Source organism: Ammospiza nelsoni, chromosome 21 (genome assembly GCF_027579445.1).
Source record: "Ammospiza nelsoni isolate bAmmNel1 chromosome 21, bAmmNel1.pri, whole genome shotgun sequence".
In the NCBI taxonomy this organism is placed as follows: domain Eukaryota; kingdom Metazoa; phylum Chordata; class Aves; order Passeriformes; family Passerellidae; genus Ammospiza; species Ammospiza nelsoni.
The window spans coordinates 9,032,266-9,050,808 of record NC_080653.1 but is presented as its reverse complement, the minus strand read 5'-3'; the positions used below and the strand labels follow the sequence as shown (position 1 = coordinate 9,050,808).

Here is an 18,543-nt window from a genome sequence, read left to right as displayed (position 1 = left end):
TGTGATTTTTTATTTTATTACATTTTATTTTATCACTTTTTAAAAAAAAATTACATTAGGAAATGATGTATTTTTTTTTTAAATAACAATAATGTGCAGCTGGTGACATAAAATCTGCTCTTGTGTCTTGCAGAGAGCCCTCCCTGGAAAGGTGTGGAAGACTCAGCTGTGAAGCAGCTCATCCTTTCAGGGCAGCAGCTGCAGGCAGATGTCAGGCTCCCCCTGCTCTATTATGATGTTGTCAAGTCAGGGCTGGAACCCAAGCAGAGGAACCGCTCCATGAAGCTCCAGGATATTCAATATATCCTCAAAAATGACCTGAAGGTGATTTCCAGCGCTCTAATCTTTGATATGTCCATTCAGATTCTGCTTAAATCTAGAGGAGGTGACCCAACACTCTCAGAAAAGCAGGCAGAGACACAGAACTGTCAAATACAATTGTATTTTATTCCTTTTTTTGTCTTGTTTTACAGGACTTGGTTAAATCTGAAAGTGGTGGAATACCCAAAGCCCAGAGATCTGCTGTTCTTGCAGATGTCAACATCTGCTGGGCATCAGCTTTTAGCTTCCAGAAGAGAACAGTGGAAGTCCAGGAAAGAGAGATAAGCAAGGCTGGTGAGTTTCCTGGGGCAGGATGTCCTTCATGTGTTCCTCACAGCAGGCTGACAGAAATCCCAATTAAAATGGGAGCACTCACAGATTTTATGGTGCAGGTTGAAGATAGGAAGCAGTTGGTTCTGGATTTTAGCTGCCACTTTATGTAGACTCAGGACTCCAAATCTGTTTTGTTCAGGCAGAGTTTTCAGCAGAGGTGTCAAATGCTGCTCGTGGAGTTTCTGAATTCCCAATTTAGCAGAATTGCAAATTGTTGGATTTCTGGAGAAATTATTCCATGTTTCCAATTGCATTTCCCAGGTGGTTTTCCTGCCCCCAAGGACTCTGCTTTCCCCCAGGAGAGCAGTGCTGTGGTGCTGCAGGAGGCAGCAGAGCCCCCTGAGCGGGACAGTGTCTGCTCTGAGCTGCAGCCAGCAGCTTCTCCCTGCAGTGAGAGTGATGTGGACGAGAGCCTGTGCAGCTTTGAGATGAATGAAATCCTGGCCAGTTACCCAGAAGGTCCCCAGGATTTCCTGCAAGGAGGACCTGGGTCGGGCCAGGCTCCAAGGGACGCAGAAAGGCAGCAGGAGCAAGAGCAGAGCCAGTGGGAGGCTGAGGAGGAAGAGGAATCCTCAGGGTCCAGCACAGGCTTCACTGGAGAGGAGGAGGAGGAGGAAGAGGAAGATGAGGAGGAGGAGGAAGAGGAAAGGGTGAGAGAAGCCCCTGGGCTGTCCCAGATGAGGGGAGATGCTGGCAGCAGGCTGAGCAGCCCCTCCCAGAGCGAGCAGCACATCAGCAAGTGCGTGCTGAACCTGAAGATCATGCAGAGCATGCTGCGGCAGGCTGGGCACTCCCTGAGCAGGACTGAGCAGGAGCTGGACAGGCTGAAGGCCCAGGCAAAGCAGAGCAGGCTGCTCCAGGAGCTCAGGATGAATCTGCTCCCCAAGGGAAATTCTAAAGGAAGACACTGGGATGGCTCTGGTGCTGCTTCCCAAAGCACCAGCGAGGCTCTTTCTGGAGCTGATATTCTTTTACACCAGGCTGTGGCTCCACCATCCAGGGATTACATTCCACCTCCAGTAACGTGTCAGGCACCGGGCAGAGACAGCTTCCAGGCTGTTCCCAAGACAGCCAAGGACAGAGAGGCAGTGCAGAATGAGAAACGGAAGAGCAAAATTGCAGCCACCCATCGTGACCCGGGCTGCAGCGTGGGGCTGGATGGTGAAGGGAGCCCAAACCAGGAGGTAAAGTGTTGAGCAAGGGCCTGGTTATCATTTCTGTGATCCTTAGCAGGGATGGGTGGTGTCCAGGAGGAGGGATGAATCTGTCCTTTCAAATGGGCTTTAAATACAGGAATGAAGGCAGCTCAGCAGTGCAATTGTGTTATTTCCCCTTTCTCTCCAGTCCTCCCAGGACAGCACTGATCCAGGGGCTCAGGGTGGGGTTAGAATCCAAATCCTGCACTGAAATGGAGATGGGAATCTCAGGGAAAAGGAGAAATTTTCTCCTCTTTCTCCTCTTCTCTCAGTGGAGAAATATTTCTGTTTGTGTTGAGGCCTAAGCTGTTACTGGGAGGGGCTTCTGGATCACTTTCATTATTAAATACATGGACCAAAGAGAAAGAGAGAAATCCAATTACATCTCTCCTGTCAGGATAATCTTGACTCATTCAGGTCCACTCATCGCCCTGGAAGTTCCATGTTTTCACTGCCTGCACCTGAAACTGCTATAAATGCAGGGCAGAGCTGGATTTATATTTTATATTTATATTCTGCTGGAGTTGTCATCCTAAAATAAAACTAAAATAAAACTCAGGGATTAAAGTTGGTGCTGTCCTGTTCTGAGGCTGCATCCCAGCCAGCTCAGGCAGTAATTAGCAGTAATTAGCAGAGTGCCCAGTGTGTGCTGAATCACGGCTTGTTGGACTCCTTTCAGCATCTCCTCCCACACGTGTCTGCAAGGAGCCAGCAAAAGTTCAACTTGCAGTGCCAGAGAGGAGCTGATTCACATCCTGCAGCAAGGAGGGAGGAGGAGAAGTGGTGAGTTTTGATCTTATTCATACAAGAGTTAATTCTGACAGATCCATCTGCAGAGAGAGAGGCACATCAGGATCAAGGCTGGCATTAAATGTTCCTCAGGAAGGCAAAAGCCATCTGTGCAGAGAGGAGCCTGCTGTGAGTCACTGTCAGCTGCAGAGCTGCTGTGACAGGGCACTTTGTGCTAAACAGTGCTGTTAAAAATGATTTCACATGCCTCTGGGATGGAGGTCAGTGGTCCAAAATGTAGCAGGGCCTAAGGAGAGCAATGTGGGGAGGTGTTAATGAAGGTGGTTCTCCTCTCTGGGCACAGCCTCCTTCAATTCCCAGCAGAAATGCTTTTCAGTGTCATTTCTCTGTGGTTTTAAGCAGCAATGGAAAGCACATGTTGAAATTACCTGGCAAAACTTGTGCAGATTCATGTTGGAAAGAGGGGGACAGACACTTCTTTCAATGTTTGGTCAAATCAGAAAAAATTACAGCAGTTTTAAATTAATCCATGATGCATTTTGGATCAGAAATACCTGTTGGTAAAGGTTAGAACAGAAATATTTGATGGTCAGTGGAGGTCAGGGAGTGAACTCTGGTTGGAGAATCACTGTCCAGGTGTGAAATTGTGATCCCCTCAATAAAACAATCCCCACAATCACCCATGGTGTGGTTTTGGAGCTGCAGCATCTGCAGCTCTGCTCTGAGATGTACAGCTTGTCTGGTTAATCTGGAATAAACCTAAATAATTATTATCTGTGCTTTCCAAGCTCCTGGCAGCTCAATCTGCTGGTTCTGCTGGGTTGTTAAAAGGCTGAGAGGCACACGTGCTCTAATTGATGTTAAAACAACTTGGAGCCTTTTCCTGGCTGGGGAATACTTGACACAATATGCTCAGGCTCTAAAATAGTTTGTGCATTTCATAATCATTTTTTGCAGGTGCCATTCAAAGCCAAGGGTGGAATTCTGCAGCAAAAAAAGCAGCGAGAAGAGGAGGGTGGTGCAGTCAGGGTGGAGGAGTGAGTAAATCAGTGTTAAATCAGTGTTGTATCAGTGTTATATCAGTGTTAAATCGGTGTCAAATCAGTGTTAAATCAATGTTAAGTCAGTGTCAGATCAGTGTCAGATCAGATCAGTGTTAAATCAGTGTCAGATCAGTGTTAAATCAGTGTTAAATCAATGTTAAGTCAGTGTCAAATCAGTGTCAAATCAATATTAAATCAGTGTTAAATCAGCATTAATATCAGAAATCCTGCTGCAGTGCAGAGCATTAAACTCAGCACGCGAGGAAAGGTCTCTGTGCTTTAATTGCTGAAGATCTGTGAGGTTGTTCTTGGAGGGAATCCAAGGGAGTGGGATCCTGTGTCTTGCACATTCTGGGCATAAAATAATCCCAGGCACGTTGGGGTGGTTTGGTTTCTGGAGCTGGAGGGATTTCCAGCCTGGTTTTGGGCAGGGTGAGGATTCAGGAGGGGCAGGGATGGCAGTGCCCAGTGGATGGCAGCACGGGCATGGATAATGGAGAATCCAACCAACAAAACCTGTTCCTGTGGAGACTTGTCCATATCATTTTGTGCAGGTTTTAAAATTTAAAAATCTTTATTTTATTTAAAATAAAAGGAAGCGTTTAGCTCCTTTCATAACAAAAGCCGTGGCGCTGCCAGCTCTAACCTTTGCATTTCCAAATGCAGATTTTCCAAATTTCCACGCTGCGGGCACAGTGAAACACAGGGGATGCTTTGAAGCTCCAGATCCCGGGGTGTCAAGTGGTAATTTTGGGGTTTTTTTTGTGTAGTTGAAGTCAAGCAGATGGCCAGGAGGGTGGCCTCGGGCCAGCTGGGGCTCGGCTGTCCCTACCCTGGCGGCGAGTGCACGTCTGAGAGTGAAGCTGAGAGTGTCAGGGAGATGCCCCAGGATGTCCCTGCTGGAGCCCCCAGAGCTCAGCAGGGCTGGGGGTGGCAGCCAGGTGAGGCTGCTGAGCCCTGGGACAGTGAGGACAGGACCGACTCTGGGGACAGCGACCTGGAGCCTGCACCCAGGGCTTCCACCACAGGTAAAAGCTCTGCTCTCTTTTTGGTTTTTTTTTTTTTTTTTTTTTTTTTTCCCCCTTCCATTTCCATTCACATCTCAGCTTCTGTGAATTTTTACAAATTTTGTCCATTTTATCTTGCCCTCAGAGCAAGTCAGGCACTCCCTGGTGGGCACAAATAGAGATAAGGTGATTATTAGGTGTTAATGGGTGGAGGGGATGAGCTTGGGGACCTTCATCATTGCTGATGAATGTTATCAGCAGGAGGAACCCAGAGCTCTCAGAGCCCTGAGAGTGCTGTCACACTTTTATTCCTTCCAGTCTCACCACACAGCTGCTTTTCCTGCAGCAGCTCAGTGGGTAAAGCTTTTCAAAAAGTTCTGGACAAAGGAACAGGGCAAGGTTCCCCTGCTTAGATTAATTAACGAGGTGAGCATTTAAATGTCATTATTTCTCCGTGTTCCTGGCAGGCAATTAGTGCCACTGCCTGCTCTCATTGATATTCCAGCAGTGCCTCGCATCACTCACTTCACATCTCTTTTTTATTTATTTTTTTTTATTTTTGGTCAATAATTTTGTTCCATTCTGACATCCTAGGGAGGAGCTGCCAGTCCCCAGCACCAGATGAGGAGGCAGAGTCTGGAAAATCCATTCCTAAGAGTCCAGCCCTTCCTCAGCAAGCTGAGAGTCTCTCTAGAGTATGTACAGAAATCCAGGGAGTTCAGTGGCAGCTGCTTGTCCATGGAAAACTTCAGCCTGAGCTGATCTGAGGAACAATTCCCCTCCTCATTCCCCCTTCTTTTTTGTTATTTTGTTTTATAAACCACCAAGGTAATGCAAGGAGCAGGAGGTGGGTGGAAAGTCAGGGAATAATTAAATAGAATTTCAGAATTGCAGTGGTTTTTATTGGTTGAAATGTGTATTTTTTATTAATAGAGAGGGGGATCATCTCAGGTGATGATGTCTTTCACAGGGACATTCAAGGGAATTGCATTGTTCCCTTAATTCACCTCCTGATGTGACTGAAGAATTCTTCACTCCTGATTATTTCCTTCCTCCTGCTCTTGAGGGAAGGTCAGAACCAGAGGTAAAAATAACATTTTTTGGACATGAGTTACACAACATGTGGTTTAATTGTGCTCACATTTGATTTGAAGAGAGCTGTGGAAAATGGGAGATTTATTTTCTTCATTATTATTCTTTTCTTTCAAAACAGTACCTGCAAATAAAGATTTGGGTAAGAGTAAGCAAATTAATCTTCACTAATTTCTGGAAGATACAAAACTTTCCTATTTTACTGTTAAATCCAGTCTGGGCCGTTTGCTGATGAGCTCCTGAAAAGTTTCTCTCTCCACTCCCATCATCCTGGGAGGGTTGTCCTGCCCTTTGCAGCTGCTCTGTCAAAAATGGAATTAAATTCTCTTTTTCCCCTTTTCAGACCTCAGATGCTGAGGGCAGAGCTGAAGATGTTTGTGCAGGATTTTTACAGAAATCACCTGCAGATACAGCAATTCAGGCTCCAGGTAAATGTCCTTTTTACAGAAGCACTTCTGAGGCAGGGACACAGAATTGTTGCATTGATATTTTTGCTAGCAGCTCTCCTGTCACAAGGCTGGACTTCCATTCTTCAGGCTCAGTTGATCTCTCATTTCAAAATTATTATTTCTGGGAGAGTTCAGGCCATTTAGGAATTTGGTTTGGGCATTGCAGTGCCTGAAATCATTTCAGATGCAGTGTTTATGTACTTGCTGTGTTTCAGTTAAAAAGCCAAAACAAAAAAACTTGTTTGAAACCTTTTTATTTTTACCCTGGGGCGAAGTTTAATCTTTTTATGCAACTTGCTGTGGTGCTGGAAACTGAATTAGAGTTGTATTTACACATTAATATTCTCATTGCTGGGAGGATCTTGGGCTTAAACCCAGTGAGAGCTGACAGAGTGTGTGTGCAGAATAATGCAAGAATCAAGAATCATTGTTTCCTTACTCTGTTGTCTCTTTTAGCTCAAATCTCTAAATGTTGTGATATTCCCCAGTGCTCCAGTGCCTGTCTGGCAGCTGTGCCATGTTTATGAAAATGCATCTTTAAAACACATTTGTCTCTCCATAACAACAAAGGTCACAAGAACTCAGACAAAAAAAAAAAAAAAAAAAAAAAAAAGAAAAAATTAATAAAATCACAATTTCCTGTTCAATGAGTTGGGTTGTTTTCTTTTGTGCTTGCAAAAGCCAATAACAGGGAACATATTTGTTATTTGTATTCAGGAGGAAAAATGCCATTCTGCAGCACAACACCACAGAGCAGTGGCAGAAACAAGCTGGGAGTGAATCAGCTGAGCCAAATGCCTGTAGCCAGGTAGAAAAACTCATTTTCATTGTTGCTTCAGGCATAAATTAGCTTTTAAAGTGTGCTCTCTTCATTAATTCTGCTTATATATCTAATATTCAAATAAGATGCCAGTGGTGGTTTTTAATGATTATCTACACAGCTCAGCTCCTTGCTAAGAAAATACAAAAAGGGATTTTCACAGGTCTCAAGGGATTTTGTCTTTTGCAGAGTTTGGTGGGGTTTTTTCTGCCTTAATGAGGGAGCTAAAATAGGGGGAAAAAAAGCCATGTACATATCGTTATTCCTGATAAACCACAAGCTGAAACAGAGCAAAGATAATTCAAATTAAAGCTTCAGTCATCTGCTTTAATTTTGGTTGTGGAGCTGAAGTGGAGCCATGAAGATCCTGCCTTTCCCAACCCCAGGGGATCAGCCCAGGAATGTTCACTGATCCTGCCTGGGGGTAACATCAGATTTGGCAGCCTCTGAAACCTTGGAGGTTTGGCCGGCTCCTCTGAAAAACAGAGGGTTTTTTTGTCCCCCCTATGAAATTTTATATTTAATTTTATAAAAAAATTATTATTATTATTATTATTATTATTATTATTATTATTATTATTATTATTATTATTATTATTATTATTATTATTATTATTATTATTATTATTATTATTGTTGTTATTATTGTTATTATTGTTATTATTATTATATTAAATTTATATTATTAAATTTTGTATTATTAAAATTTTCTATTTTACCAGCATGGTAAAATTTTTCCAGAAGTTGGCTGTGACTGCCAGGTCTCCTCGCCACCCAGGAGCTGAGGGAGGCACCAGCAGTGGAAATCACTTGGCTTTAGGATAAAAAAAGAAGGTTTTTGGTTGCTCCCTCCACCTAGGAACTTTTGGCAGCAGGACAGAGGGGATGTTGCTCTCTGCCTAATCCTCTTTGACCTTGTCACAATCTGAGACAGATCAAGGGATGATGGAACAATGGAGTGGTGTGTATGCCTAGGTTTTGATTTCTTTGATTTCATTTTATTAATTTCACCAAATTTTAACGAGGTGAGCATTTAAATGTCATTATTTCTCCATGTTCCTGGCAGGCAATTAGTGCCACTGCCTGCTCTCATTGATATTCCAGCAGTGCCTCACATCACTCACTTCACATCTCTTTTTTATTTCTTTTTTTATTTTTGGTCAATAATGTTGTTCCATTCTGACATCCTAGGGAGGAGCTGCCAGTCCCCAGCACCAGATGAGCAGGCAGATTAATTAATTAATTTCACTTAATTTTATTAATTTCACTTTTGTTCTGAAGCTGCAAATGTCAATTAGAAGCTTTAACAAATCTGTTAAAAATGACATTTTTCTCCTACCAGTCCCCACCTTTTAAGGTTTTAAGCAAAAAGTGTTTATGAGCTGCAGTCTTCCTCAGAGAGAAGGTAATGCTTAAACTTCCTGAAGGAAAGGAAACCAAATTTCTCAATTTCCATAATTTTCTGAGGGTGAATGTGACCTTTCCTCCCTCGTTTCAGTGTGGATGCAGCACAAGAAGCGATGCTGTGGGAGCCACAGGAAGAATGCCAAGAAAAAGATGTGTAAGAGCCACATTTTATAGCAAAACTTCAGCAAATTGGTCATTAACTACAAAATTTTGTCAAGGGAGGAGGGACAGACCAAGAGAAAACTCCCCAGAGTATTGAGAGAGTATTTTCCTGTGAAAAGTTGTGAGATTGGTGTAAAAGTGTTGTCCTGAGTTGGGAATATTTTCATATTCAGAAGTAATTAACTTGGTGTTCATCTGGGTGTGCTTCTTCCCATGCAAGTGTGAGGATTCCTGGTTTCTTCTTCTCTCCATATGGCACAGGGAAATAAAATCACTTTAAAGAGCAAATCGTTCGTGTGGAGCCAAATAAATTTTATTACAGAAATAGTCCTGTGATTTTCAGGGAGAAAAAAAAAATCAGCAGAGTATGTTTGTGATTCAGCTAATGAGGTTAATTTATATTTACAGCTAATGGAGATTTGCATAAAATTACTGATTTACAGGAGGTGTCTGTTCTTTCCATGGCCTTTGAGGATGATGGAATCCAGGGTGTATCTCCCCAAAATTTGATCAATTTGGAATTAATTTTTTTCACTTGGGGCTGTGTCAGTGCCTTCAGCAGTCTCAGTTTATCAGAGTCATTCTTTTAAATGCTCCCAAGGCCTACATTTAGTCTTAATTAATGGCTCATTAATTCTTGTTAACCCTTGAGGTTTTCCCTTGCCTTTGGGGATTTTTTTCTGCCTTTTGGTTCACATTTGGAGCTCCTGCCCTTTCTGGAAGCAGCTTCCTGAGCTGGTTTTGTGGAAGGATTATTTAACACATCCTGGAAAAGAAGGGGAAGCAAATAATTAACCTTTTCTGCCTCTTTAACTTCCCTGAGGATGGTGATTTTGGGCCTCCAAAGATTCCTGTGGGGAGTCTCAAAGGGAACATCTCCTTCCATTCCGGCGAGCTAGATAAGACTGCACGAAATTAAAATTTCAAGACCCTGAAAATAGCAGGATCTGGTGATTCACAGGTGCAGGAAAGTGGCCATTCTAACTGTCAGAACATCTCTCTATAATTCAGATCAGTGGCAGACATTCAGGATTTGTCCAGCATCCCCTGTGAGCAGAACTTCCAGAGGGGTGTGGAGTGTAGAACGCCTCGGCTGAGCCACGCTCCCACCAGTGTCAGCACCCCCCTGGGCTCAGGTAATGCGGGGAGGGGGAAAAAGAGGATTCACGGGGAATTGTGAATCTCCTCTCTGTGCCAGCCAGGCCTTTCTGCCAGGATTTTTTTTTTTTATGTGAAAATCATCAAGGTGAATCGTGAACTTCCATTGCTCTGTGCGGGAATGTCAGGCTTGCACGAGAAATGCTGTTGTTCCTGTTGAAAATCTCGTTGTTCAAAGACACAGAATTAAAGGAGAATTTACAGGGACACAGCTGAAAAAGTCACTGCCTGAAAGGTCTCTGGCAGCCTTCATAAATCAGAAATTAAGTAATTTTAACTTTAACTGATACATGTGGATTTTAGCATATTAAAGGCAATTTAATAAGCACTCAGTAAGTTTATAACAAGTTAAATGACATGATAAATGTTTGTTGAACTGGAGTGCCAAAGAGTAATGAATTAACATTTGTGCTTCATTAATTTGGTGTTAAACAGAGGGTGGAATTTCTCAGTTGGCAAAGTTTTGTCTCAGGTGGAATTTCTGAGTTATCAACCTCAGTTTGGTCTTTTATGGATAGAGTTTCTTATGCAGGTGCCTGTTCCCTTTAAATTTTTTTCTGCTTCTGTTGAAATGTGCTAAAGATTCAAAAATTCCAAAAATAATTCTCCAGCTTTGCTGTCTTCACTTTTTTTTTTCCTGTTTATTTTTTTTTTTTAATTCTAGACGAAAAATTTCCATTAGCCTTTGAGAAATACAAACAGTGCCGTGAATTTTCTTCAGATTCTTCCTTTTGTGGCTCTCAAGAGACCTCCTCCACGCTGTTCAAGACTTTCACCACAGCCTGGGAAGGGGAGAGGAGCATGGAAATTCCAGTGGTGGCTTCAAGAGTTTGCCCATTTGGACCGAAAGAGCCTGTAAGTCAGAAAATCACTTACACCAGGAGTTTCTGTAAATATTCTTTTAATGTTCCTTAAAAATATTTTTGACAACACTTTTATTGAGAAGAAATGCAAGCAGAGAAATGCTTGTAGGTCTTTTTGAGTGTTTGGGAATCGTGGCTCTGTGGATGAAGTAAAGAGTCCTGATTAATTTCAGGCATTGATTACACAAAGATTTGGGTTCCTCTTGTTGGTGAATGTTGGCCTCTCTCCAAGTGGCCCTTCCCTGCCCTCCATCCCTCCCTGGCTGTTGGGAATTTCCACTTCCCAGCCTTTGGAATCCTGGATTTTACCCAGAGTATGGAATGGATTTGGCAAAAGGGAAAACCCGGGCCAGATTTCACCTGGAATCTGGAATGGACTTGGAAAAAGGGAAAACCGGGACCAGATTTCACCTGGAGACTGGAATGGACTCAGCAAAAGGGAATACCTGGACTGGATTATGGCTGGAGTATGGAATGGGCTTGGCAGAAGGAAAAACCCAGACCGGATTTCACCTGGAGTCTGGAATGGACTCAGAAAAAGTGAAAACACAGACTGGATTGTGGCTGGAGTACAGAATAGACTCAGCAAAAGGAAAAACCCGGACTGGATTTCAGAATGGACTTGCTCAGACCTGATTTTAGCCGGAGTCTGGAATGGACTCAGCAAATTAGAAAACCTGGAATGGATTCCAAATGGAGTCTGGAGTGGACTCAGCAAAAGAAAAAAAATGGAGTGGATTTTGCCCAGAGTCTGGAATGGATTTGGCAAAAGGGAAAACCTGGACTGGATTCTGACCAGAGTCTGGAATGGACTTGGCAAAAGGGAAAGGCCAGACTGGATTCTGCCCAGAGTCCGGAATGGACTCTGCAGAAGGTGGTTTGAATGAGCCCTTTGTTCAAAGCTTTTTTCTCCTTTTTCTGCACATTAAATGTGCCCAATCTCTTTGGCTTTGTTCAAACCCTTTGGAGTGCAGAGTTTCCAAGGTCGCTGCAGCCATTTCCACTGATCCTTTTGGCACTGAAGGTGTTCCTGAGCCACAGCATTATCTCAAATTGCCTTTGCAGACAGTTCTGTATAAAACAGTTTTGTATAACACAGTTGCCTTTTCACCTTTCTTGTTATTTCCAGTGCTGGGGCTGTGGTTCAGAGCTGGAATCAGAGTTTGCTCATTGTGCAGCTGACCTGGCACAGGCAGGTCTGTGTCGTGCTGCTCCAGTGCCAGAGCAGTTGGAATTCATTAAATTCATTTACAGCCCTGAGTGGCTCTGCTGTCACTTCATGTCCAGAATCTTATTCTAGAATTAAGTGCATATTGCCACTTTGAGGGCAGTGAGGATTTGCCTCTGGTTACAAATTTTTAATTTTGGGGGGGCTCTTCTAAAGAACAGATGTGCCTGGATTTAATAGTGAAAGATTCCAAGCAGAGAATGGAAACTGAAGAAATCTTGGAACTGCCCAGTCAGAAAATCCCCATCCAATTGTCTGTTCAGAGTGTTGAAATAAAGATTATGAAGCTGATGATATCTCACAGCTAAATTATGATGCACAGCAGTGTAAGAAAAAGTTTTGACACATCAGTCTTACTCTGTTTTCATATTCTGGACTGATTGGAAAGCTTAGTTTAAAATTTAATGGTCAGCTCAGGCTTTAATTGAAGGTTCTACCTAAATTTTGGATTTAGGATGTTGAAGGGGAGGATTGAAGATCAGCAGTTTCTCAATTTACTTCTTGTATTTAATTCTGTTTGATCTCACTCAGGTTGGGTTGCCACCACTTGCTTCATCCCTGAGGAACACCAGGCAGGCACCTGGTAAGTCTTTTATCCCAGCCCCAGCCAAAATAAATTGTTCAATAAACAGAGAAATGGATTTGAAAGGAAATTCAGCAGTCTATTAATTATTTTTCCTTTTTTTTTTTTTTTCCCTTCTTCTTTTGCTCCTGGATGTCTCTTTTTAGAGGGATAAATAGCTGAGCACTCAACCATGTACTGCTGGTGCTAATTAGGTTATGGATTTTGTGTTTGCACCTGCACACTGAGAACTCTGACCTCTAAATCAACCTCTGTTTGAAGTGTAAATATTACTGGCCTCAGATTTCTGATACACCATTGGGAGCTGAATGTGCAAGTCTGGCTCCAAATGATTTTTCCATTATGGAATTATTGAGGGAAATTTGATAAAATATGAATGAGCCAGGCTCGTGCAGGGTGTTAAATGAAATATGTAAGCAAGATGCTATCAGAGTGTAAGCCTATGTCACAGTTATTAAGGATTAATCACTGCTAATTAACTGGAATATTTTTTTCTCTGTCTCAGCACTCTCAGAGGCATCTCCCCCCTCCAGTGATGAGCTGCCTCCACCAGCCCAAGAGCTGCTGGATGAAATTGGTAAGAGGCACTTCACCCCAAACTGTGGGAGGCTTTCCAGCTGTGCTCAGTCAGGATTTCTCCCAAACCATTCACTGCCAAAATACACTGGAGCTTCCAAATTAGTTGCAGTCAATTATGAGGAAGATCAAGAGCTTAAATGATCAGCAGCTTAAATAACTGGCAGTTCTTGAGGCCTCTGCATTTCTCTGAGTGTTTCCTTGCTGCTGCTGAGAGCACACTGAGTGCAGGTGGAGTTTAACACAGAGAGGAGTTTGGTGTACACTGAATTTTTCAAAGGTGTCCTGGAGCAATTTGTGTTCCCTGTTAGAGGAGGCAGCTGCACCCCCCAGGTGTCTGTGCAGAGTCAGTGATTTGCATTTTCTTCTTGTGTTCACACAAAAATGTAAAACCTCTGTGTGGTTTTCACTGCAGGGTATTGGAGAAGAGTTTGCTTTGCTTATCCATCATTAAGCTCTTCCTAAATTAACACCAGACATTACATAATTAAATTGTCCATCCTCACCTTATTTCCTCAATCACCAAAAAAAGAACCTGTGGAGTTGGCATCAAAGGTGATGCCATTAATGATGGTCAGGGGCAACCTGTAGGTTAATATATAAAATAATTATAAATTATAATATGTAAATCATTCTATTTATTAATATATTATAATATATTATATTTAGTATATATTATTCTATATTATATATAGTACTTATTACGAGACATAATATTATTATATAATTATATTATTGTAATACATATAATTATAAGTATTAGTAATTATAATTATTGATAAAATAAAAATATATAATAATATATTTATATATTATTATTTATAATTTAGTATATATTATATATTATATATATTATATATTATTATATATAATATATAGTACATATTATAAGACATAATAGTATATAATTATATTATTGTACAATATAGTTATGAATATTAATAATTATAAATATTGACAAATATATAGATATTATGTAATATATAATAACATATACTTATATTTATATTTTATATAATAATGTATAAATATACAAATATTTGCAATTATATGTAATTTAATTATTGCAATAAATGTAATGTATTTACTATATTTTATATTATAATATATATTATTTAAATTATATTAATTCAAAAATAATATATAAATAATTATAAATGTACAGGTTTTCCTCCAGGGTTGGATGGATGAAGTTATATGGTATTTTAGTGTATAAGCAGCCTAGACCAATATGGAAATAATGCTGTTTTTAACAGAACACTTAAAGCAGCAAGATTCCATCACTCCAGGCTTGGAAGGGATGGGATTGCCAGACTCCGGAGTGCAAGTGAATGGTTGGTTGCTAACAGTCCCAATGTGGAGATTAAAATAGAAAATTCTTTTTTCCTTGCTGCAAACTGCCTCTGCGTCCTCGTCACTGGCTGTTCAGCTGGAACAATAAATTGCAATTTTTAGCTTGGTGCCCCCACCAGTGTTTGCTGCCTTTCCCTGTGTGCTCCCTCCGAGGTCCACGGGGAGCTGCTGGGGGAGGTTTGCAGGTCTAAGCAGGAAAAATGAAATTTTCTGCTCTTATTGTGCCACTGGAGCTTGTGCTGTGCTCACACACAGGTGACAACACCCACAGGAGCAGAGGTGCTGGGCAGGTGATGTCAAATCCATTCTGGGAGGGTGATTCACTTCAGAAAGTGGCCTCTGCACCCTACCTGTTAATGTTCCTAATTCTCCAGCATGAAATAATGCCTCTGATTTCACAGAGGAAAAAAAATAGCTTCCACTGGGGTAATGAATATTGGATTTCCTGCTCTGTTACAAAGACAGCAGAGTGGTGAATCTTTGTGCTGCTGCAGATGCAAATGGTGCTAAGTGGGAATCATTTTTAGATGTACAACAAGTCGTGTCAGAGGAGCAGAAAACCTAAATGTTTATAGGCTGTGCTTTTTTTTCTTCCTCCAGTGAGTCACAAAGTGAGCAGCAGTAAAAAAAAAAAAGCAGACAAAAAAAGGCAAAAGGAAAAAAAAAAAAGAAAAAGGCAGAACATGAGTTAAGTCTGTAAAAAGCTAAATAACACAGTCACTCGAGAATGATGCTGGCACATGTTTGGTTGTCCTGCAGCTTTGTTAAATCTTTTCCTGAGGGATGGACGTTCATTGGAGCTTCTTGTTTTTAGGGGGAGAGGACTGCAGCAGGCTATTGCTGGCTGCTCAATCACTGTGGTTTTCTTGGATTTGCATAAAGCACAGCTATTTCAGACTCCCAGTTTTTGTGGCAGCCTCGTGCTTCCTGCTTATCACAGCCCAGCAGAAGGGGCTGAAATATTCCCCTAAGTTTAACCCCATCACCATGAATTTCCAGCTGAGAAAATTCACCATGGGGTGCCCTTCTCAGCCCTAAGCCCAACCCTAACCCTCATTTCTGTGGGGAACAGAATTTGCTGATAAAGCTTTGAGGGAAAGTCACTGGATTTTGATAAATAGGCAAACCATCCTCAGGTTTCCCTTGGGTTTCTCTCCCATATCTGGGATTGGAAAGGGAAAGATTAAAGATTCATTTCCACATGCATTTTTCATTTCAATGGGAAACAAAATGTGGAGTCCTGTGAATCTGGAAATGTGTTGGAGTGAAATATTTATCTGGGCCTTGCTGCTGGCCACCTTTGACTGCAGATAATGGGAATTTGTTCATCTGGTAGAAAATCAGGCCTGGCTGAGGAAAGAGTGACTGAGAAGTGGGCAACTGGAAATTGCCCAAGTGCACCAAAGAAAACAACATTTTAATGTCTTTGTTTATCTTCCTTTGATACTAAAATCTTGCTGTTTATGTGAATAGCTCTTGATCAAGTTAAAATGGAAAGCAGAGAGTCAGGAAAAGAATCTGAGAGAAATGAGAAGACAAATCAGAGTTTATGGACTAAGGAGTCATTTAATCTAGCAGAGGATACAGAAAGGTATGAAAAAGGATGGGAAGGCATGTCTGGCTTTGAGTTACAAAGATTTAGAATTTTAACAAGATTCAATGCTTACAGAAAACTTTAAATCCCCTTATGACTGTTTTATTTGGAAATTTGCAGCATGATCCTTGTCACCATCACTTTGAAATCTTTTATTGAACAGGGCTCACTCCAGTCTGGATGATGTTTTGGAAAGAATGCTCCATGCAGTTCCTGGAGATGAGGAGATCCAAGAAGAGCCTCAGGGACACGCTCTTGGGTGAGCTGATAATTTCTATTTGTGTTCAAGGGTTTATTTTGTGTGCTGTGTGCACATCTGTGGAGGACTTTTCAGAAAATGGGCTGAGACTCCTTGGGGAGTGGAGAGTGCCAGGGAACTTGCCTGGAGACGTGAATGTGAACTCTCCTACTAAATTGAGATGGAAAAGAATGTTTTGTTAATACAGCTTCCTGTAGGTGGAAAGCAAATACTTCAACAGCCCTGAAAGGCAGTGCTTGGTCTTTACAGAAATCAGAGATAATTTGACAGAATGGGGGAATTTTTTGAGACAGACAAAATGTGCATTAAGAGAACAGAATCATGAAAGCTCTTTAGAAAGAAGAGTTTGTGAAAATGGTTGTGCTTCCATGGCAGTATATTAGGAAATTTGAAGAACATGGCAGAAGTCATTTAAACATCATTTTAAGGAAAATACTCATATCCCAAATAACTGTTTTTCCTCTTGGAACTAAAGATCAGAGCCCAGTAACTCTGAACAGCTCCACAGTGAGTGCTCATATCCCTAACTTCGGTCTCACAAAGGAACTTGTTGGCATCAGAATGTTTGGCATCAGAATTTTCTATTTAATCCCGTTAAAAAACAAAAAAAATGAGGATGATACACAAAATTCTGTCATTGAAGGGCTGCCAGCCTGCAGGATCCAGAAGATGCTGGAAGGAAGAATGAAGTAGAGCAGAGAGGAGCCTGGGCTGGAGGCAGAGCACCAGGAATCTCTGCAGGGACTTCAGCAGGTGCCCTTGGTCTGTAGAGCTGCTGGATGCACCCAAAGTTTGAAATGTCCCAAATCTCTGGTTACTTTTGGAAATATTGATGGCAATTTTAAAGTGTAGAAGCCTGGGGGTGACATCCCTGTGCTTGTTATTGCATTACAATAACAAATTGTTGCAGCAACAGCAGCTGTGCCCCTGTTTGCTGTCAGAGTTCCACAGCTGAGCTGGGACTGGGCTTCAGGGATGGAAATCAGGATTATTTCTGATTTTCTGATCCCCACGAGGGTCCTGGGTGATCCAGCAGAGCTGGGGCTGGGTTCTGATTCCAAATGAATCAAGCAGAGGAACCTGCAGCTCTTGATTCAGTTGCTGTCTCTGTGTGGCTTTCATGTTCTGAGCTGAATTTCCCTGTTTTTTAGATGAGATCAAGGATCAGAAATCCCACCCCCAGCAGCAGCTGGCTCCAGCTCCACCCTTCAGGTGAGACTCTGTGAGTTAAACTGGAATTGTGGCAGAAATTTATTTGTGGCATGAGCTGCATTCCTGTCTTCCATTAAAAAGAGACACTGTGAAATCCCATTCCCTTCATCTTGTACTTTACAGAAGATAAACCAACTTCATAACCATTTTCCCTCTTTTTTTTTTTTTTTTTTTTTGTTCCCTGCAGGAAAATTATTTTGGATGAGAGCTCTCTCCGTGATTAAAACACAGAGTAAATAAGTTCTACACATCACCTGCTTGCTGCTGCTTGCACAGTGTTTATTCTGTGAATTACAGCCCTTTTTGGCCACATAAACACCTGTAAAGCTCAGATTTCCTTGAACAGCAGCAGCAAGTTCAGAAGGAAACCCAGTGCTCTGTGTTCTGAAATGTTTTGTGCTGGTTTGATGCCATTGTTGCATGCCCAGGCAGTGTCAATGTGCAGAAGTGAGCTGTTGTTTTTTTTACTGTCACATCCTTATGAAACTGCTTTTTATTCTGCACGTGCACATTTTCATAAGCTAGAGAATTCCTTGCTCTGTTGCATTATGCAGTTTTCAGATTAAAGACAAAACGATTGTAATTCTGTGGGCTGCTGGTGCTGCTCAGGCACTGAAATGTTTCCATGCTGGAGTGTTGCAGCCCATGTAGAGTCTGTTTTTCCTTGCTCATTAAATTTAACAAGGTAATTTCTTGTTTTCTCTTTACATAGTGCTTTTGTGATCTAGTGTTGAACTGATTGGACTGATTAAAGGGATTAATTGCTGTGCAAAAAGCTAATGAGGAAAAGGCAGTGTTCTCCAGAGATTGCAAGTGCAGCAATATGTTCCCTGCCAGCATCAGACAAGAATGTGGAAAAAAATGTGGTTGTTATGAAGATACCTGGTGTTTAATTCAACCACATTTTTGGTAGGCCTCGTCCAAAAAAAACCACCAAGATCTCTGGATATAATTGAGTTTTGGATGAGAATTTTGATAGGCACAGCTATTTCATATTTCACACTTTTTTTGTGATAAATACTGTTCAAGGTGCAGGAGTGAAGGTTGTCCTGTTCCCTGGGCTTTGAGCTGCTTTTGCATATCTGGGAGTACCAAGTTTTGTATTTTCATTCCTGCTTTTGCAAGGAAATGCTCCAA

At 41.7% G+C, this 18,543-nt stretch overlaps 1 protein-coding gene across 1 annotated transcript in view; it reads left to right on the top strand.

The window, feature by feature from the left end:
- TEX14 (testis expressed 14, intercellular bridge forming factor) overlaps positions 1 to 18,543 on the top strand; it is a 39,533-nt gene extending 20,990 nt beyond the window's left edge. The window contains exons 11-30 of the mRNA XM_059486756.1: positions 134 to 324; positions 474 to 615; positions 916 to 1,838; positions 2,530 to 2,633; positions 3,558 to 3,637; positions 4,414 to 4,671; positions 5,245 to 5,345; positions 5,621 to 5,734; positions 6,086 to 6,170; positions 6,909 to 6,999; positions 8,510 to 8,572; positions 9,592 to 9,716; positions 10,403 to 10,593; positions 12,361 to 12,412; positions 12,918 to 12,989; positions 15,815 to 15,932; positions 16,099 to 16,194; positions 16,838 to 16,956; positions 17,346 to 17,406; positions 17,594 to 18,543. Of these exons, the coding sequence (XP_059342739.1) occupies positions 134 to 324; positions 474 to 615; positions 916 to 1,838; positions 2,530 to 2,633; positions 3,558 to 3,637; positions 4,414 to 4,671; positions 5,245 to 5,345; positions 5,621 to 5,734; positions 6,086 to 6,170; positions 6,909 to 6,999; positions 8,510 to 8,572; positions 9,592 to 9,716; positions 10,403 to 10,593; positions 12,361 to 12,412; positions 12,918 to 12,989; positions 15,815 to 15,932; positions 16,099 to 16,194; positions 16,838 to 16,956; positions 17,346 to 17,406; positions 17,594 to 17,630 (3,023 nt within the window). The 3' untranslated portion in view covers positions 17,631 to 18,543. The remainder of the gene's footprint in view (positions 1 to 133; positions 325 to 473; positions 616 to 915; positions 1,839 to 2,529; positions 2,634 to 3,557; positions 3,638 to 4,413; positions 4,672 to 5,244; positions 5,346 to 5,620; positions 5,735 to 6,085; positions 6,171 to 6,908; positions 7,000 to 8,509; positions 8,573 to 9,591; positions 9,717 to 10,402; positions 10,594 to 12,360; positions 12,413 to 12,917; positions 12,990 to 15,814; positions 15,933 to 16,098; positions 16,195 to 16,837; positions 16,957 to 17,345; positions 17,407 to 17,593) is intronic.